Source organism: Trichosurus vulpecula, chromosome 1, assembly GCF_011100635.1.
Source record: "Trichosurus vulpecula isolate mTriVul1 chromosome 1, mTriVul1.pri, whole genome shotgun sequence".
NCBI lineage: Eukaryota > Metazoa > Chordata > Mammalia > Diprotodontia > Phalangeridae > Trichosurus > Trichosurus vulpecula.
In genome coordinates, this window is record NC_050573.1 from 508,128,195 (window position 1) to 508,150,670 (window position 22,476).

Genomic DNA, 22,476 nt, shown 5'->3' on the forward strand with positions numbered 1-22,476 from the left:
ACCAGAATATATGCCATCTTGGAGTGGGGGGAGGGTAGAAACGGGGAAAAAAATTGTGATTCAAACTTTTGTGAAAATCAATGGTGAAAACTAAATATATTAAATAAATTTTTATAAAAAGTAAAAAAAAGTCATACAAACATCATGTTCAAATGATGTATCCCTGCACATCTTGAATCTGTCACCTCTTGATAAAGAGGACAATAACTAGCTTCTTCAAATTTCATCTGGAAACATTTTAGTGATTGTTTTAATGTGAATTCTTAAGCCTTTGAATTTTTTTTTATTTATGATACTGTTTTACAAATTATTCTCATTCTGATCATTTAACTGTATATCAATTAATTTTTTCCTAGGAGTCCCTGAAATGTTATCTTTCATCTTTTTATTTTTTTATTTCTAATTAATTTATTTTTCATTTTCAACATTCATTTCCACAAGATTTTGAGTTCCAAATTTTCTCCCCATCTCTAGCCTCCCTCTACTCCAAGACAGCATGCATTCTGATTGCCCCTTCCCACAGTCTGTTTTCCTTTCTATTACCCCATCCCCACCCCTTATCTTATCCCATTCCCTTTTATTTTCCTGTAGGGAAAGATTGATTTCTATACCCATTGCTTGAATATCTTATTTCCCTGTTACCTGTAAAAACAATTTTAACATTTGTGTTTAAAACTTTGAGTTCCACATTTTCTTCCTTTCTCCCTCCCCACCCATGGTCAATGAGAAGGCAAGCAATTTGATGTAGGTTATATATGTGCAGTCATACAAGACACTTCCATAATAGTCATGTTGTGAAAGACTAACTATATCTCCCTCCATCCTGTCCCGTCTCCCATTTATTCTATTCTCTCCTTTGACTCTGTCCAGCCTCAGAAGTTTTTGCTTCCAATTACCCCTCCCCCATTTGCCCTTTATTCTGTCATCCTCCCTTCTTTTATCCCTTTCCCCTCAACTTTCCTGTAGGGTAAGATAGATTTCCATACCAAATTGAGTGTGTATGTTATTCCCTCCTTCAGCCAAATCTGATGAGAGTAAAGTTCACTCATTCCCTCTCACCTCCTCCCTCTTCCCCTCACTGTAAAAGCTTTTTCTTGCCTCTTTTATATGGGATAATTTATTCCATTCTACCTATCCCTTTCTCCTTCTCCCAGTACATTCCTCTCTCACCCCTTAATTTTAGTTTTTGGATATCATCCCTTCCTATTCAATTCATCCTGTGCCCTCTGTCTGTATAGATATGTTTGTTTGTTTGTGTGTGTGTGTGTGTGTGTGTGTGTGTGTGTGTATTCCCTCCAGCTGCCTTAATACTAAGAAAAGTCTCTTGAGTTGCTAATATTACCTTTCCATGTAGGAATGTAAACAGTTCAACGTTAATGATTTCTCCTTCCTGTTGATTTCTCTTTTTTGTTTACCTATTAATACTTCTCTTGAATCTTGTATCTGAAAATCAGTTTTTCTATTCAGATCTGGTCTTTTAATCAAGGATGCTTGAAAGACCTCTATTACATTGAATTTCCATTTTTCCCCTGAAGGATTATTCTCAGTATGGCTGAGTAGGTGATTCTCGGTTTTAATCCTAGCTCCTTTGACCTCCAGAATATCATATTCCAAGCCATCTGATCCTGTCATGTAGAAGCTGCTAAATCTTGTGTTATCCTAATTGTGTTTCCAATTGAATTCTTTCTGGCTACTTGCGATATTTTCTCTTGGACCTGGGAACTCTGGAATTTGGCTATAATATTCCTAGGAGTTTTCCTTTTAGTATCTTTTTAGGAGGTGATTAGTGGATTCTTCCCATTTGTATTTTACACTCTGGTAAGGGCAGTTTTCCTTCATAATTTCTTGAAAGATGATGTCTAAGCTCTCTTTTCGATCATGGTTTCCAGGTAGTCCAATAATTTTTAAATTCTCTCTTCAGGTCAATTGTTTTTCCAATCGTATATTTCACATTGTGTTCACATTGTTTCCCATTGTCTTCTTTTTTTTCATTCTTTTGGTTTGTTTTGTAATTTCTTGATTTCTGATAAAGTCATTAGCTTCCATTTGCTCTGTTCCAATTTTTAAGGAACTAATTTCTTCAGTTAGCTTTTGGGCCTCCTTTTCCAGTTGACCAATTCTGCTTTTTAAGGCATTCTTTTCCTCATTGACTTCTGGATCTCTTTTGCCATTTGGGTTAGCATATTTTTTAAAGTGTTACTTTCTTCTGCATTTTTTGGGTCTCTTTTAGCAAGACATTGACTCATTTTTCATGATTTTCTAGCATCACTATCTTTTCTCTACCCAATTTTCCCTCTACTTCTCTTACTTGATTTTCCAAATTGTTTTTGAGCTCTTCCATGGCCTGAGACCCATTCTTATTTTTCTTGGAGGCTTTGGTTATCAGAGCTTTGACTTTGTTGTCTTATTCTGGTTGTATGTTTTGATCTTCCTTGTCACCAAAGTAAGATTCTATAGTTTGATCAATTTTTTTTTTTTGCTGTTTGCTCATTTTCCCTGCCAATTACTTGACTTTTTAACTCTTTGTTAAGATAAGACTCTGCTTCCAGAGTGGAGAGTGAACTGTCCCAAGCTTCAGGGGTTTTGCACAGCTGTTTTCAGAGATATTTCTAGGGATCTATAAATTTTTAGCCTTTCCAAGCTTGTACGATCCAAAGACAGGTGTTTGCTCTTCTTCTGGTCTGAACTCTGGTCTGTGAGTGATGAAAAGAGTTGTTTTCTGCTTTGGAACTGTGAGGAGGATTCCCTCTTTATTGCCACCACAAGTTCCACCATGCCACTCTTTCTCCTTGCTCCAAGACCACCACCACCCAGGAATGTGACCAAGGTCAAAGCAAGGGCAAAGCAAGAGAATCCTGCCTCAGTGCCAGCAAAGAGATCCCTGCAATTCCCCTCTTATCAGCTGCTTGATCCCCCACCATCTGTGGGCCTGGAGCTCTGGAAGCAGCCACTGCAGCTGCCACTGCCACTGCCACTGCCACTGTCCTGGGGTTGGGCCTGGGGCTGAGGCTGTGCCATGTTCCTCTTTCACTGAGGAATCAAAGACCTTTCCTACTGACTTTCTAAGTTGTCTTTGGAATTTGTGGGTTGAGAAATTTGGAAACCACCATATCTGCCATTGATTCAGTGCCATGAGGCCTGCTCTGGTCCTGTCTGTGACAGTGCAGCACACCACAGACTGTGCTCCATTCTCATACTGGTGCAACAGATCTTTTCTGTGGACCTTCCAGGTTTTCTTGGGGTAGAAATTTGTTTCACTCTGTCATTTTTTTGCTTCTGATGCTCTATAATTTGTTTGGAGTCTTTTTTTTTTTAGATATTTGGAAGACTTTGAGGGAGAGTTCAAGGAGGTCCCTGCTTTCACTCTGCCATCTTGGCTCTACCCCTCTTTAATCATTTCTTAAACTAAATAGGTTTTTTCATTACATTCAAATATTGTAATTTGTTGAACCAATTAACAACTGAGGTGAACCTTTTTAGTTTTTACATCATCTGCCTTCTTTTTTTCTTACATTTTCTCCTCTCTTCTCTCTTTTCCTCTTCTGTTATCCATCATCTTTTTTTTTCTTTTAAGCCTTCCTTAAAGATTAGGATGTTTGTTTTACTTGCAAACATTCCCTTCCTGATGTTCTTGTTTTTAACTTTCCCTGCACCATTCCCAAGTCTTCTCTTGTGGACTTTGGTGTGAATTTCTGTCTCTCTCTCTCTCTCTCTCTCTCTCTCTCTCTCTCTCTCTCTTTCTCCCTCTCTCTCTCTCTCTCTCTTTCTCATGTGTGTGTGAATGTGTGTGCATATTTATGTGTAAATATTTGTGTATTCTACCCTCCTTTGCCTCATTCATATAAAAATGAGTTTCACCAGATGCTCACTCAAAATGTTATTACTCCAAGTTTATCTATTTTTCTTCAAATATATCCTAATTATAAGAAAATTCAATTTCTTGCCTTTCTTCCTCCTTCCCACACTAGTATATGCCTTTAACCTTCTCTTCTATTTATGCTTAGAAACTCCAGAACAAAATTTCTGTGCAGTACATTTTTGTTTGTTTTTTATTTAATCTTTTTTTTATTTAAATTTATTTCCTCCATACCCTTTGAAGAAATTAAAGTTCTATAGAAAGACTTTTCCCCCCCACCACGGGAATGTTAACCCTTCATTAACATATAGCTCCATTTCAATTGTTTAATTTCAATTACTGAAATACATTTACCTTTTTAGGCTTCTCCAGAACTGTGTGCCTGAATTTCAAAGTTCCTACTCATTTCTAGTATTTTCACTATAAGTGATTGAAAGAATTCTGTTTCATGGAAGATCCATTTTTTTCACCTTTATGATTATACTGAGCTTTTTAGGGTTCTCTTTTTGTTTACGAAGGTATATCCATTGCCTTTTGTAATCATATAATCCAGTATTGCTTCTCATTTATAGTAAAAGTTGCCTGGTCTTATGAAATCCCAAATGTAGTCCCTTAACATTTGAATAGTTTCTTCCTGGTTGTTTATATTTATTTATTTGACAGGAAATCTCTGCATTTTGGCTATACAATTCCAAGGAGTTTTCATTTTGGGCTTTTTTTAGGAATTGATAATTTAGAATGCCCTTTTTTTTTGAAGACAAGGCCTGTGACTTTGCCTTTCTTTATATCCCCACCATTTAGTGCAATATCTGGCATATAACACCAGTTTAACAGATGTTTATTTACTGAGTCAGAGATTTTTAAAATTTGTTTTGTCTTTAATTTCCTTTTCTCTAACTCTCTTATTGACTCTTTATAGTGTGGTTTCTGAATTACCCTTTAGCAGAGGTGAGGAACCTGAAGCCTCAGGGCCACATATGGCCCTCTAGGTGCTCAAGTGCAGCCCTTTGACCGAATCCCAACTTTGTAAAACAAGGTTTGTTCTGTCAAAAGACCATACATGAAGACCTAGAGGGTCACATGTGGCTCAAGGCCAAATGTTCCTCACCCCTGCTTTAAGGTATAGGTCAAATCTTTTGTTAGTCTAATCCTGACCACTCATGTCCACAGAATACTTCCCATTCTTTGCTTTTTGAACACTTACTTAATTCTGTTATTATTCGAATCCTGCCTCAGATAGTTCCTAGTTATGACTCTCAGAAAATCATTTAACCTTTGACTATCTGAATTTCCCACTCTGTAAATGGAGATAAAAACAGAAACTACCACCCAAGCATGTTGGGAAGCTAACATGTGACATTTGCAAAGCACTTTAAAAACCCTAAAGTGCTATATAAGTAATATTTGCCTTTCTACCTACTTACCTATCTGTCTATTTATCTATCTATCTATCTACTTATCTATCTACCTGCCTAGCTATAATTATTATTATTAAATATTAAACTAAAATTGTTCCCTCTAAACTTGCCAATACTTTTTTGATTGCCAAATTAAATAGCCTTTTCTCAATCTTTATCCTTTTTAACCTTTCTACAATCTTTGACACTTTCAATTGTCCCTCTTTTCTCATTTTACTTCCTTTTCTCTAGGTTTTCATAAGACCTTACTGTGTGTTCTCTACCTACTTGTCTGAGTGCTCCTTTTCAGTTTCTTTTACTGGATCTATTCGTTGCTGTTTCATCCTATTTGTTGTTGAGTTGTTTTAGTTGTTTCTGACTCTTCATGACCTCATTTGCAGATTTTCTTAACAAGAGTACTGGAACAGTTTGCCACTTCATTTTCCAGCTCTTTTTATGGATGAGGAACTGAGTCAAACAGGGTTAAGTGACTTGCAAGGTCACACAGCAGTGTCTGAGAGGCCAAGTGTAAGCCCCGTGCTCCAGTGAAGGTGCTACCTAGCCACCATAACTGTCCTTTTCCCACTTTTTTTCTCTCTCTAGGCTATTTCACTGGATAGTCTTCATATCTTCCTTGGATTCAATCATCTCAATGTTGATGATTCTAAAATTTATTTATCCAGCTGAGATTGCTCTACTGATCTGTTTATGGCTAGTCTCTATTGTTTGAGAGGATATTTCAGGTGCCATATTTTCTTAAATCTCTTCCCTAACAATTGCTTGGCCATTATTTAATTTGCTCCTATCATAAATTTTATTGTTCAAGTTTTGATGTGGAAACTTGACTGTACACCTCTGTTCAGGAAGTCATCTTGCCCCAAAACCGATTCAAGTTTTTTATTTCTTTGATTTTTTGAGACATATATTACTCTAAGGAAATGTTCAGAATGTTGTGTTTTTTAAATAGCACACACTTCAATGACTGACAGAGATATTGCAGTCTTTTGACTTGGGTGAAGTAAAATATTTCAAGAATCATTAAAACCCAAGATGAAACAGGATGGTACACAAAAGCCCAAAGGCAAGTGTGATTGGTAACAAAAACAAACAAAACAACCACTTTAGGAAGAGAGAAATTATTGGCAAAAATAGCCTAATTTGTCATTCCAAATAAGTAGACATTTAGACAAACAAGGTGGAGAAGGTTGTTATTTATTTCTCTACAAGGTTCTGTAGGCTTTTGGAGTTGGATAAATAATGAGAGTATTTACAAAGGCCATTTCTAACCATTTCTTTGAAAGAATAAAATGTGTTCTCTGAGCAAGAATATGCAAAGTTTGCAATCCTCAAGCCTGGGTAAAGGAATTCTTTAAAAAATTAATGAAACTTACTTTTCATTCAAAACTATGTTAAATTATTGTCAGAAGGGGGGCGGAGCCAAGATGGCGGCTGGTAAGCACGGACTAGAGGTACCCGAGTCCCTCCAAAAACCTATAAAAATGGCTCTGAACCAATTCTAGAATGGCAGAACCCACAGAACAGCAGAGGGAAGCAGGGCTCCAGCCCAGGACAGCCTGGATGGTCTCTGGGTGAGGTCTATTCCACACGGAGCTGGGAGCTGGGAACGGAGTGGAGCAGAGCCCAGCCTGAGCGGCGTGGACGATCCAGACCAGAAGCCGGGCGGAGGGGGCCCTAGCGCCCTGAATATGTGAGCTGCGGCAGTTACCAGACCCCTCGACCCACAAACACCAAAGACTGCGGAGAAGGTTAGTGGGAAAAGCTGCGAGAGTGGAAGGAGTTCGCGGTTCGGCTTCCAGCCCCCGGGGCAGCGGAGGTGGGGCAGCTACAGCTGTTGTTACTTCCGGCTCCAGGCCCACCTGGTGGGAGGAATTAAGTGGCGGATCAGAACAGGAGTGCAACAGCCTGCTGAAGATCTAAGCCCAGTCTGGACTGGGGGTCCTTGGGGAAGGAGGAGTGCGGCTCTGACAGAGCTGGCACCTCCCCCCCAAACATAGAACATAGAACTCTGTAGTCTACAAGCAGTCATACCCCACTGAAAAACTCAAGGGTCAAGTTAGTTGGTTGGGAATATGGCCAGGCAGCGAAAACGCGCCCAGATTCAGTCTCAGACTTTGGATTCTTTCTTTGCTGACAAAGAAGACCAAAACATACAGCCTAAAGAAGACAACAAAGTCATAGAGCCTACAACAAAAGCCTCCAAGAAAAACATGAACTGGCCCCAGGCCATAGAAGAACTCAAAAAGGATTTGGAAAAGCAAGTTAGAGAAGTAGAGGAAAAATTGGGAAGAGAAATGAGAAGGATGCGAGAAAACCATGAAAAACAAGTCAATGACTTGCTAAAGGAGACCCAAAAAAATACTGAAAAATACACTGAAGAAAACAACACCTTAAAAAATAGACTAACTCAAATGGCAAAAGAGCTCCAAAAAGCCAATGAGGAGAAGAATTCCTTGAAAGGCAGAATTAGCCAAATGGAAAAGGAGGTCCAAAAGACCACTGAAGAAAATGCTACTTTAAAAATTAGATTGGAGCAAGTGGAAGCTAGTGACTTTATGAGAAATCAGGATATTATAAAACAGAACCAGAGGAATGAAAAAATGGAAGACAATGTGAAATATCTCCTTGGAAAAACCATTGACCTGGAAAATAGATCCACGAGAGATAGTTTAAAAATTATTGGACTACCTGAAAGCCATGATCAAAAAAAGAGCCTAGATACCATCTTTCAGGAAATTATCAAGGAGAACTGCCCTGATATTCTAGAGCCACAGGGCAAAATAGAAATTGAAAGAATCCATCGATCGCCTCCTCAAATAGATCCCAAAAAGAAATCTCCTAGGAATATTGTTACCAAATTCCAGAGCTCCCAGATCAAGGAGAAAATACTGCAAGCAGCCAGAAAGAAACAATTTTAGTATTGTGGAAACCCAATCAGAATAATCCAAGATCTGGCAGCTTCTACATTAAGAGATCGAAGGGCTTGGAATGCGATATTCCAGAGGTCAATGGAGCTAGGATTAAAACCTAGAATCACCTACCCAGCAAAACTGAGTATCATGTTCCAAGGCAAAATATGGAGTTTCAATAAAATAGAGGACTTTCAAGCTTTCTCAGTGAAAAGACCAGAACTGAATAGAAAATTTGACTTTCAAACACAAGAATCAAGAGAAGCATGAAAAGGTAATCAAGAAACGGAAATTGCAAGGGACTTACTAAAGTTGAACTGTTTTGTTTACATTCCTATGTGGAAAGATGATGAGTATGATTCATGAGACCTCAGTATTAGGGTAGTTGAAGGGAATATGCATATATATATATATATATATATATATATGTATATATATATATGTTTATGTATATATATAAGTTAATGTGTATGTATGTATATATCTATGTGTATATGTATGTATGTGTATATATATATGTGTATATATATATATATATATATATATGTAAAAGAGAGAGAGCAGACACAGGGTGAGTTGAAGATGAAGGGAAGATATCTAAAAGAAATAGAATGAAATTAAGGGATGAGAGAGTAACATACTGAGAGAGGGAGATAGGGAGAGATAGAATGGGGTGGATTATCTCGCATAAAGGTGGCAAGAGGAAGCAGTTCTATGGGAGGAGGGGAGAGGGCAGGTGAGGGGGGAATGAGTGAACCTTGCTCTCATCAGATTTGGCCTGAGGAGGGAATACCATACATACTCAGTTGGGTATCTTACCCCACAGGAAAGAAGAGGGAGGAAGATAAAAAAAAAATAAAAGGCGGGGGGATGATGGAGGGGAGGGCAGATGGGGGTGGAGGTAATCAAAACAAACGCTTTGGAAAGGGGACAGGGTCAAGGGAGAAAATTCAATAAAGCGGGATGGGTTGGGAAAAAGCAAAATGTAGTTAGCCTTTCACAACATGAGTATTGTGGAAGGGTTATACATAATAATACATATGTGGCCTAGGTTGAATTGCTCAACTTCTTAGGGAGGGTGGGTGGGAAGGGAAGAGGGAAGGAATTTGGAACTCAAAGTTTTAAAATCAGATGTTCAAAAACAAAAAAAGTTTTTGCATGCAACTATAAGATAAGATACACAGGCAATGGGGCGTAGAAATTTATCTTGCCCTACAAGAAAGGAAGGGAAAAAGGGGATGAGAGGGCAGGGGGGTGATAGAGGTTAGGGCTGACTGGGGAACAGGGCAACCAGAATATAAGCCACCTTGGAGTGGGGGGGAGGGTAGAAATGGGGAGAAAATTTGTAATTCAAAATGTTGTGAAAATCAATGCTGAAAACCAAATATGTTAAATAAATAAATTGCATTTAAAAAAACAAAAAAAAAAGTTATTGTCAGAAAAAGTCCAATTAAGTGAAGATCTAGAGATCTTCATCAGGTTTTTAAATATTCATCCCTTGTCATGGGAGGTGGAGGAATTTTTACTTCCAATGGACCTACAAGTCTTGTTCTCATCAAAGGAATACTAAACTCTGATATTTATATATAAAGGAACTATTCTCCCCCACCAAATTACATATAATCCAAAATGAAGATAGACTATTTCAACACAAGTATCATACCACATAAGGAAAGGCAAAGAAATTCACCTAAGAGATGATAAGATATGTCTGTGAACTCAACTGATTAAATACCACTGATTTTAAACTGTATGGATCTAGATGTGGAAAAAGGACTATTTATAAAGGGCATTCATAATTTTTGATGTAGTAGAAGCATGATTTCATGATGAAAAATTAAAGAATATGCTTCAAAGTCTTGTAAATTCAATGGCAAATCCTGTAAAATACATGATTGTAGCATAATGTGGACATAATGAAATGACCAACACCTTATAACATACATCTAGAAACCCCAAATAGACATGCCACCTAGATAGAAAATGTCACATCATAAATTAATTAGAGGAGTGAAGATAATATTTTGGATCAATAAATAATAGAATATTTCATGCCTAAGCAAGAAATATTGATATGCCCATGAGATAAAAATGGACATTTCTTTATATGCAAAAAGAAATTCAATGAAATTAAAGTTTAAAAGGAAGCAGTGAACAGGGAAAATAATCTTTGCATTGTTTTTCTCTGATAGGCATCACATATGCAAAGTATATAAAACAGATCCAAATTTATAAGACTAAGAGCCCTTTCCAAACTAATAAATGACCAAAAATTTTGGAATGGAAATTTTCAAAGGAAGAAATTAAAAACATCAAAAATTAATGCTCCAAAATACTAATAATTTGAGAAATAAAAAATAATCAAATTTGGGTTTTTCCCCATCTATAAACCAAAGACGAGAAAAAATAAAAAAGAAAAACATTGGAGAACCAATATATACCATTTGTGAACTCTTGATGCACCTGTGAATTGGATTCAGCCATTCTGAAAAGCAATTTGGAAACATACTTCAAAAGTTACTAAACTTTTGACCAGCAATACTAATCATGTGTCTGTATTATCAAAAAGGATTTTAAAAAGGATCTATACATAGACAAATATTTATAGGTATTTTTTATGACAGCCAAAAATTTGAACCTAAATGAATGTCTTTTTATTCATAAATGGCTAAACAGATTGGCATAAGAATGTAATGGAATATTATCATGGCGTAAGAAATGATGAAAAGATTGGGAAGCCCTTTATGAACTGACACAGAGTAAAATGAGCAGGAGTCAGAGAACAATTTGGGCAATGACAGAATTTTAGAGAAAGGGAGCTTTTAAAACTTTAACACTCTGCACCAAGATGGCAAGTCCCTATGTAAGAGGGGGAAGGTAAGTATGCAGAACTATGGCCATTGCTCCTTCTGATTGGCTGTCCAGTACAGCTGCTTCTTCAGAACAAAAGGTCAAAGAGGATTGTAGAGTGATTATAAGAGAAATAGTACTGCTGGAAGAAGTGTGTGGACCTCAAGAAGCAGTAAGGCTCGATTTTTCAGGGATTCATTGATTCCCTTGGCTACTACAAGTTTGCAATACACATCTTCCAGCTGCCAGCCCCAACAGTCTTTGGAGTTAAAACCCATTTTAGTAGAAACTGCCTGAACTCAGAGACTACCAAATCTGTTATAGAAGAAACAGTTCCATGATTCCCTTGGAAACTTCAATATAGCAATGGCTTGTAAAATCATGCCTCTGCAAAAGTATTCATTTTTGTCTTGTTTCATTTTATTTTACTTGCTAACATGCAAACCATATAACTTTGCCAGTTGCTTAGGTAATGCTTAAGTCATGTATTAAGAATGTGTCTGCTTAAAAGGGCTTTATTTTCCTCAGAAAAAGACCTGAATATTCTGGTTAAAAGAATGATAAATCATGAACCTAAAATATTAAATATGAAACATACCATTTATCTCCTGAGAAGTTATAAAACTAAATGCAAGACAATACACACTTTTTTTTTAAATTGACCAATGTGAAAAAAAAAATTTACATTATGTAAGTCTTTATTTTTGAGGATTTTTTTTTAATTCCCTCTATAGTGATAAGAAAGGGTGGTATGAGTGATAAGTAAAGGAATAAAGCAAAAGCCAAACTGATATTTATAATATTATACATACCCTATATTTTTAACAATTTAATTTATGACTGTGCAGTGGTATTGCTTTCAATTAAAATTCAAGGACACATTGAACAACACTGCCAAAGAGGAGTGGCAAAAATACACTGTATCAACTTCCCCCCAAAATGGGTGGGGTGCAAGCTACTTCAGTATACTGTCTTAATGAGTTCTGGGAAGGACTTGTCGGGAATGAATGGGGGCTATTTATTGAAAAAAATGCAATAAGTGTATATAGGTTTTATTTATATGCTTGTTTTGTTTACTTTTTAGTTCATCACAGTTTAATCTGTCTGCAGATAAACCTCGTGTAATCAGAAAAAAAAAAAAAGAAATGGGGTACGAAAGGAGTGATGGCAGCCCTTAGGGCGAAACTTCCTGTTCTTCCACCAGACAAATGGGGAAGGGTCCAAAATAAGTCTTCACATCACAAAAAACTCAGCACGGCTCGGCTTAGGCCAGTTAAAAAAAAGTCATAGAAACCAGGACAGGGGCAGAGAAGAGCTGCAGAAGGGGCTGGCAGCGGCAGCAGCCACAGCGGTAAGGCCGGTCCAGGCTGGCCATGTGGGCAGGCACCTTCAGACCCCAGGAGACCGCTGGTCAGGCGTCCGTTACTCATTCCCTCGCCGACTCTTCTTGTGGCTTTTCTTTGACCTTTCTGGGGACTTTGAGGTGCTCCGGTGTCTGTGGTTCCGGTGGTGGCCTGGAGACTTGGATCGGCAGCGGTGTTTCCGTTCTCGGGATCCGCTCCGGTGACTTCGGGGGCTCTTGCTGCCTTGTCTTTCTGGACGGGGGGATGGACTCCTCCTTTTGGGAGATCGGCTGCGTCTCCTTGGGGAGCGGCTTCGGCTCCGTCTATAGCGCAGTGTGGGGGAGCGCCGGGGCTTGTCCAGGTCTCTGTAGCTTCGCCGGCGGTGATCTGGGGATGGGGCCCTCTCCAGCTTGTAGTCGTCATCCTCCTCTTCCTCCTCGCTGGACTCCACATTGTCCATGTCCTCCTCCAAGGCGCTGACCCGAGGCTCCAGCTGCTCGGCTTCTTCCAGCACATACCGCTTCTGAAGCCGGGGCAGGATGATGTCACAGACACGCTCGCTGTGTAGCAGTTCATCGATGAACTCATCGACATGCATCCATTCAAACTCTCCATTTCGGTTCTGGCTCTTAATTTTCCGATAGTCATTGTAAAGAGGTTCCAGATACTTGTAGCAGTCAATGGCAGTGCCCGTCAGCCTCATATACAGGGCCCCCAACATGCGGACATACTTGAAATCTTCATTTTTAATGAACTCCACTATGATGTCCTTCTCTGGCTGTATCTGCAACATCTTCAAGGTCAGGCACAGGAAAGGAGTTGGCTTGATGTTGCCACCGTAGACGCCCCCCACAAACCTTAGTTCCATGGCTTTATCGACTACAAGCTCCGCTGTGAGCCCAAAGCACTCCTCCTTCCAGTACTTGGACTCGTAGATGCGCGTCCGGATGATCTTCTCCACCAGGTACTGTGGGTTGGTGCCGTGGATGCTGTGAGCATCTTTCACCGTCTGATTTGCCATCTTGGCATACGCCAACAATTACCAGAGAAAGAAGCAATAGCAACTGGGTTTTCTGGCTACCCAGAGTCTCCAAACCAACATTCTTCGGATGAGTGAATCCCAAACAAAATGCTAACCTCAGAGTATTTATACACTTCTTCAGGGTCAGAGCACTTCACACTTCTCCGGAGTTCACACTTCTCGAGAGTTTCACACTTCTCAAGAGTTTCACACCTCTCAAAGGCTTCACACATCTCTAGGGTTTCATGCCTCTTGTGGTAGTAACCTAACTAGCAAAAGGGTGTGGGCTTTCCTGCAAACAACCGGCAGACTTCAATCAGAGTCACTTGATTGCCTTAGGGCTGAGAAGCACTCCAAAACAAAAGACAACAAAAAGTCCCCCTTTGTTTGCCATTACACATAGATGAGATTTGGGTGACAGGTGGATGCCAGAGGTGAAAAAAAACTTCCCTGAAAAGGGCTTAGCAAGACCTCACACCTAAGGTAGAAGTCCTCCCTGAGTTGTATAGTGTACAGTGGTGTATAGTCCTTCCATATATCTCATTCCAGCAGAAAGGGTAAACCAAATTAATGGTAAACAACAGGCCTCAAACTAATTGATGAGTTGGGTGTTGTCTGCCCCAAACATGTAGATTTCCTGGGGTTGAATGTGTGGATGAGGACAATTTGTTCCAATGGCCATGAAAACAACTGAAGTAGGTGTTGTGGAGCACTTACAGCTTGGTGATACATTGAAAAAGCCAAGACCATCCATTACATCCTGGACCATCAACAGCCATCTTGACTTTTGACTTGTCCCTGGACTTTGATTTCTCTGGAAGAAAATGTGATGTTAATGACTTTGTGCAACTCTGTTGCAATTTATGCACAGGGTAAGACATTACCCATGATATAATTAGTCCTCTTTGAAAATGAAGGATGAATTACAGCATAAAATATGGCACACTGGATAAGAAAAAATGTGTTTGAGAAGCTCAATTGGACATGCCATAGGCTGAACATTGACTACATTCATATGCCAAATTCTGGGAAGTAATCACAAATTATGTTCAGGTCTTCAACACTTTTACCTATAGCTTGATCTGTAAGCCCATCATGAGGATATTGGTCTGAAGCTGATCAAGTTAGTTGGATAGAGTGCTGAGCAAATGAAATCCTGATAGTGGACTCAATCCTCATGTGGGACATTAATTTAATATGTTTTATGGTCATAAAATGTACCCCTGACCCTATCCATGCTCTCTAGCAAGTGTGAACTATTGGTCATGAAGTACATGGGAAAAAGTACATTGTCACTCTTGCAAAACTTCCATCAATTCTGAAAAAGCAACTCAAAGTACATGTTTGGCTGATGTTTGGACAGGAATACAAAATTCTCTCAAATGGGGTACACATTATCACTTCAGAGTTACTTCTGAAAAAAAAATACCAGAGTGACTGAAGTAATCCCTTATGTTGACGATTCCTAATGTGAATTAATTTTATATTTTAACTGCATTGTTTGAACCTCTACATTGATCTCAATGTATATATTTCTTGTGTGTGTCTATATACTCAGTTGATAAATATCATAATATTCATTAACTGCAACAAAGCAATGGGAGTAATTACCATTACATCTACTTGTATTTCCTTTATTCTAAAGAATGTCTCTCTTATGCCTCTTTCAATCAGAATTTTTCTAAATGTATGTTACTACTCACAAAGGAACCTAGGTGAAAGATTATATATGTATGTGAGTATGTATGGACACACATATGTGTGTATATATATGCCTACATAATATATGTGTTTACATATATATGGATGTATAGATGGATATATGGATGGATAGATGGGTGGATGGGTGTATATCAGAGTGACCAATTGAAAGTAGAGTAACCACTCAAACACATATGCTATTAAATCTATATTGGTAGTGGCAACCTAGTAATTGGGAGACACTGAATTTATATCACACCATACAGATGCTAGTTAGGAACAAAATGAGCTGAAAACAATTCAGTGCTGACTGTTCTCTATCTTTCACCAACTCAGTATTACTAAAGCATTAAACAATGACTCTATGAGATATCAGTGATTTGCTATGTCCTCAGTTGTAATACCAGCTATGCTCTTTTTAAAATAAATGTGCTCTATTATATTTTTAAATAATTAAGTATATGGGGTGTTCTGGGATGACTAGCACCTTTGGTATGAGGGCTTACCAAGCACTTTTCAGGGCTGCTCATCTATCTTTGTTCTCCACCTGCTGCTTAACTCTCACTCATGGCTTTTAGAAGCTGTAGCAGCAACACCCCAATAAAACTATCAAAGCAGATGAACTAAACCAGGTTGAAGGTAACTGGAAGGCCTCAAACTCATGGGTGAATTGAGGAGATGTCTTCTCCAAGCATGTGAGGACTTCCCTGAGTAGAATAGGCAGATGAGAACAATTTGTTCCAGCAGCCATGAAGGTGGCATAAGCAGGTGCTAGAATACTTAGAGCTTGGTCAGACATCAAAGATGCCTTTCATCTTGCCACTGGACTTCAATGACTCTGGAATAGAGAGTGAGGCTGATGACTTTGTGAAAGTTTGACTTACTTAAATCCATTTCACACACAATTCACCCTTGAAGTCATTGGTTTCTTCAAAAACGAAGAACAAACAACAACAACAAAGTAATAAAGATGCGTTTATGGACTTTAAGTTAAACTCTTGGTAGCCCTGGCAACTCCCTAAGACTTGAAGCTTGTTGAATATCAGATCTGCCTAGGAGAAAAGAGTTCCACATCTGATGTATTCACAAGTCTCAATAAATCAATCCCAAAATATAATGAAAATTCAATAAAATACTCACTTGGAAGAATCCAAAAGCAGTTTTTCTATTAATAGACAAATACCTTTCATTATCCATGATAGAAGCAGCACATAGTCTTATACTTAGAATATGAAAAATAAATATCTGTTGAATTAAATTGAATTGAATCCAGCATCATAACCAGATTCGAATGCACTTATAAAGCATTTTACCGCTTAGACAAAAGTAGAAACAAGAGGAACTTCTTTTCCAATAAAGCATATTTCTAATACTTAATAGCATGCTTCCCACCCCCTTCTGTTTCTCTTTGAATTGTGTTTTTTACAATAAAAATAGAAAAATCTTAATATGTTGATGGATGTTGTATTCACTTTTTCTTTCCTAAAATGGATTTGCCATTTTGTCAGCATGGGGAGTCCCTGGTGAGGAATTTCTTCTACCAATGCAGACAGGCACCTATTTGACACCTAAGTCTAGGGCCCTAAGAGGTCAATTTGTTTGTCTACCATCTCAAAGCCTGTATGTGTCAGAAGTAGGTCATGAAGCCAACCATTATGCCCCTCTATTATTTCTTTCACATTGCTACAGAAAAATGAATATCAAGACATGTGATGGTACACTATACATAATCTCATCTAAAGATAAACTAATTTATTGTTCTCTTGAGCAATAAGAAATATCTTTTTTATCCAAATAAATGTAAATAATAACAAGAAGGGGTAAGTATTTATATAGTGCCTGCTGTGTGTTAGGCACTGCGCTAAGCCTATTACAAATATATACTATGCCATCTAGCCGCCTTAAAATAATGACACAAAGTGATTCTTGAATCAACCTTATTGACCATCATACCAAACCCCTAATTTTATAGATGAGAAAACCAAGGAGTGGAGAAATTAAGTAACTTACCCCTGGTCACACACCTTGTTACTTACTAAAATAGGATTTGAACTGAGGTCTTTCTGAATCCAAGTGGACTGTTCTAGCCATTACAATAATCTCTTAGTGAGACCAATGAACCCTTGTTCATAGTGGTCAAATATGTATTCAAATTAACACAGTCAAAGTTATAATTATATAAAATATTATAATTAACTTGAGTCTACTGGAAATATCCAGTGTGAATTTGATTAATGCAGCCACTTCATAAGATTCACTATTTACCCTAGTCAAAACCTAGTTATGTACCACCTAGCTGCTTAGAAATTAATTCCTTGTGTAATTTTATAATACCTCATTAAAAATAATATTAAGAATGGAATAGCTTGTCTCTTCTCACTGAAAATATGAAGTTCCCCTCTTTGTTTCACTGTTTTGGACCAACTAATTCATTAACATATTTGGAATATTAGGGACATGAATAGGAGATAGAAGAACAGATGCTTGTTTTGTCTTTTTGCTTCTTGTAATGATGCTGCATATATATTTTCTCTTACTGGGAAACTCCCACTAATTAATCTTTCTGTAACTATTATCTATTGGTAATGAGTTTGAGAATTCATGTCAGATAAGCTTTAAGGAATTGCAGTTGTCTCTCAGAAATCTTTATAATAGCAATGGCATTGTTACACAACCAGAGTGTGGGGCTTGGAAACAGCAACAACTTTCTCTCCAAATATCATATCTGACTATCTTCAGCTGAGATTTAAATATGCTCTGTTTTGATGCAATAGAACACAAAGAGCTTGAGTATGCTATTAAAGAGTCTCTTTATTTAAACAATGACACTTTAATATATATTATAGTGAGTGCTGGTAGAGGGAACCCACATGGAGGTAGAGGAACTATCAGAGCTGAAAAATCTTAGAGAAGAAAGTGGAAATCCTTGTGCTGGCCACACATAGGAGGGCAGCTACTTGTATTCCAGGTCATTGAAAGATCTTCATCAACTGAGCCTCATTTGACTCAATTCCAGATTACCACAATCCAGCCTATCTCCTATCCCTTGTCCCCCAGTGACTTGGGATAATTCAATTGACTAAAATGGCAATGAGGTTCCAGGAGCTGGTGCCCCTGGCAAAGATGAAAAATGTTAATCCCACAAAAAATGCTACCTCCTCTCCATTTGGCATTCTTAATTTTTTTTTTTAAATCAAGTCAAATATTGGTCCACAGGGCTTTTTCTATCCCATCTTCCTTGGAACTCTCACAATAAATCTTTTTGAAAAAAATTTTTCTTTTGTCTATCTGCTGATGGAGTCACCTTGATAAGGACATAATCCTAGAGAGATGGGCTGAACACTTCTGTAATGTTCTCAATGGATTGTTATCAACCAATACTGAAGCCATTGACCCCATTTCTCGGGTTGAAGTCAATCCCTATCTAGCTGAACTTCCAAGTGAAGAAGAAGTTTTGAATTCCCTGAGGCTCCTCTTGCATGGCAAAGCTCCCTGCACTGATTCTATTCCAATTGATTCTATACAAGGCAGGGGGTCCACTGCTCATACAAAAACCACCTAAAATTTTCTGGGTTATATGGCAAGAGGAAATTATCCCCCAGGAGCTCAAGAATGCCTCTATTATTCATCCCTGAAAGGAAAGGGAAATCAGTTGTTCTGCCATAATCACATATGGGCTTCTCTCTCTTAGTCATTGCCAGCAAGATTCTTGCCAGAGTACTCCTTAATAGGATGATCTTTCCATAATTAGAATAGGCAGTGAAGAAAAAATGCTATCACTTTTTGCAGATGATATGATGGTATACTTAGATAATCCTAGAGAATCAACTAAAAATTACCTGAAATAATTAACAAAATTAGCAAAGTTGAAGGATATAGAATAAACCCACATAAATAATCAGCATTTCCATATATTGCACCAAAGCCCAACAGAAAGAGATAGAAAGAGAAGTTCCATTTAACATAACTGTAGACAATATAAAATACTTGGGAGTCTACTTTCCAAGACAAACCCAGGAACTATATGTACCCAATTATAAAACACTTTTTACAAACATAAAGTCAGATCTAAATAATCAGAAAAAATATCAGTTGCTTATTGGTAGGAAGAGCTAATATAATAAAAATGACAATTCTGCCTAAATGTATTTACATATTTTGTGCCACATCAATCAAACTACCAAAAATTATTTTATAGAAGTAGAAAAAATAATAATAACAAAATTCATGTAGAAGAACAAAAGGTCCAGAATATCAAGGGAATTAATGAAAAGAAATGCCAGGGAAAGTGTCATACCCATACCAGATCTAAAATTATACTATAAGGAAACAATCATCAGAACTACTCAGTAATGGCTAAGAAATAGAATGTGAATCAATAGAATAGGTTAGGTAAACAATACACAGCAGTCAATGATGATACAGATCAACTTGTTGATAAACCCAAAGGCTCCAGCTTCTGGGGTGAGAACTTACTTTTTAAGAAAAAACTGCTCTGGAAGACTGGAAAATAGTATGGCAGAAGCTAGGCACAGACTAACATCTCATCCAATATATTAAGATAAAGTCAAAATGGCTAAAAATGGCTAAATGATTTAGACATAAAGGGTGATACTATAAACAAATTAGGAGACCAAATTTACCTCTCAGATCTATGGAGAACAGAATTTATGACCAAAAAGTGAATAGAGAACATTATCACATGCAAAATGGATAATTTTGATTACATTAAATTCAAAAGTTGTTTTTTTTTTTGTTTTTTTTTTTTACAAACAGAGGCATTGTAAGCAAGATTGGAAAGGAAGCAGAAAGTTTGGAAACCTTTTTTTTTTTTGTTTTGTTTTGTTTTTTTTTTTTGTTGTTGTTGTTTACTGCCAGTGACTGGTAAAGGACTCATTTCCAAAAATATATGGAGAACTGAGTGAAATTTATGAGAATATAAGTCATTCCCCAATTGATAAATGGTCAAAAGATATGAACAGGCATTTTCAGAAGAAGAAATTAAAGCTCTTTAGGGTCATATGAAAAAATGCTCTAAATCACTATTGATTAGAGAAATACAAATTAAAAATCTGAGGTACGCCTCACACCTATCAGATTCACTGACATGATAAAACAGGAAAATGATAAATGTTGGAGAAGATGTGGGAAAATTCGAAGACTAACGCATTTCTGGTGAAGTTGTAAACTGATCTGTTTTTAATAAATTTACTTATTTTTTTTTATTTTTAGTTTGCAATATTCAGCTCCACAAGTTTTTGTGTTCGAAATTTTCTCTCCCTCCCTCTCCTCTCCCCTCCCCCCAAAGAAGGCACGTAATCCAATGTAGGTTCTATATATACCTTCACATTGAACTTATTTATATAATAGTCCAGTTGTAAAGAATGATTATAACCAATGGAATGAATCATGAGAAAGGAGAAATGAAACCAAAAACAGAAGGGAAAAATGAAGAATGAATAACAAAAACAAAATAATAAAGATGTGTTTAGGGAATTTAAGTTAAACTCTTGGTAGCCCCCTGGTTCTGCTCTCCTCATTCAGCATCAGTTCATATATGTCTTTCCAGATTATAATGAAGTCTGTCTGTTCCTCATTTCTTATTGCCCAATAGAATTCCATTACATTCATATATCACAATTTGTTTATCCATTCCCCAACTGATGGGCATCCCTTTGATTTCCAATTCTTTGACACCACAAAAAGAGCTGCTATAAATATTTTGTCCATAGGGGTCCATTTCTCACTTGTATGATCTCTTTGGGATATAGCCCCAGAAGTGGTATTGCTGGGGGAAAGGGTCTGCACATTTTTATAGCCCTTTGGGCATAGTTCCAAATTGCATTCCAGAATGGCTGGATCAAAGTTGTGAACTGATCTAATGATTCTGGAGAGCAATTTGGAAATATGGACAAAGGTTTATAAAACTGCACATATCCTTTGACTCAGCAATACCACTTCTAGGTCTGTATCCCAAAGAAATCATACATATGAGAAAAGGATCCACATGCATAAACATATTTATAACAGCTCTTTTTGTGGTGGCACACATTGGAAATTGAGGGCATGCCCATCAATTGGGGAATAGCTGAACAAGTCGTGGTATATGAATGTCATGGAGTACTATAGTTCCATAAGAAATTATGAGCGAATGGACTTCAGAAAAATCTGGAAAGACTTATATGAACTGATGCGAACTGAAGTAAGCAGAAACAGTAAAACACTGTACACAATGATAGCAAACTTATTTTTAAAAGGCTTGATACCAGATTTGATAACTGAGCATTCTAAAGAGACTAGACAAATTACACAATTCCCTTGGTTGATAGATCTTGCTTTGTAGTGCTGTATTAGTTAGAAATGTATGTGTAAGGCCAATCAGTAAGTTAAAGATCTTTCAGGCCCCTTGAATAGGCCTCAGGTGGGGCCAACAAAGGGGGGCCTGATTGGAGGCAGGCCCACACCCTCTCACTAACTAGTTGTAAGCCCTCAGGCTTACACCCTTTTGCTATTTAAGCTGATGTGGGTGTGAAGCCCTGGGGGCCTTCAAGGGAGTTGCTAAGACTAGAACCAATGTTATATGCACTGAGTTCTGGTCAATCAGATGCTGGCTAAGACTGTATAAAAAGAGAGCCCAGAACTGAGACCCGCAGAACTAAGAGCAGCAGGATTCAGAAGGAGACATCAAGAAGACATTGAGGCAGGAATCAGAACTCAGCCCAAGGAGAAGGAGTAGGAATGCAGAGTCTACAGAGCTGTAGAAGAGAGTGCTGATCAGAGAGTTAGGATTCTTGAGTGATTTTTTACAGGGAGGCCTTAGCAGGGGGGAAGGTTACAGGTGACTTGGTTCTTTGCCAATATTGTGTTATAATTTCCTTGTTGCTACATTGAGGTGGGCTTACTGGCTGTCGAATATTATTGCTATTATATGGAACTGAAATTACTGGTCCTGGAATTGGATTCCGTTGTGTCTAAATAAATGTGTACTTCCTTTTCGTTCTACCTAGAGAATTTCTTATACTTCATGATTCTGAACCATTCAGGTATGTTCATGGTCATCCTTGAGGTCATGAGTCTTCCCTTACTGATATAGTATGTTAGTAACGTGTTCTTGGGTTGGTGAAGCATGGGGCACCTCCACTAACTAAGCGATCATAAGATGGTCATCCACTCATGTTGGAGAAGAGACAGTGGTCCAGAGATGCAGAAATAAGTTGAGGGATTTTCCATGAAATTCTGTCATTTTAGTTACACTGTACTTGGTCAGCGTAACAAGCAAAAACAAGGCTAGAACGCTTCTTGTTAGCTTCCTATGGTTAAGCAAGTGAACTCAGAGTCTGCTATTCACAGTTTTGGGACCTAATATACAGAACTTACAATC

At 37.8% G+C, this 22,476-nt stretch overlaps 1 protein-coding gene across 1 annotated transcript; it reads right to left on the bottom strand.

Moving 5' to 3' along the window:
* Positions 1–12,452: 12,452 nt before the first annotated feature.
* On the bottom strand, positions 12,453–13,394 carry LOC118834415 (pre-mRNA-splicing factor 38A-like). Its single transcript, XM_036741869.1, has one exon. The coding sequence runs from the start codon at positions 13,392–13,394 to the stop codon at positions 12,453–12,455; it is 942 nt and encodes a 313-aa protein (XP_036597764.1).
* Between the last annotated feature and the right edge of the window lie 9,082 nt (positions 13,395–22,476).

Excerpts from the sequence above, each read along its gene's own strand:
- LOC118834415 (XM_036741869.1), bottom strand. The coding sequence starts at position 13,394 with ATGGCAAATCAGACGGTGAAAGATGCTCACAGCATCCACGGCACCAAC.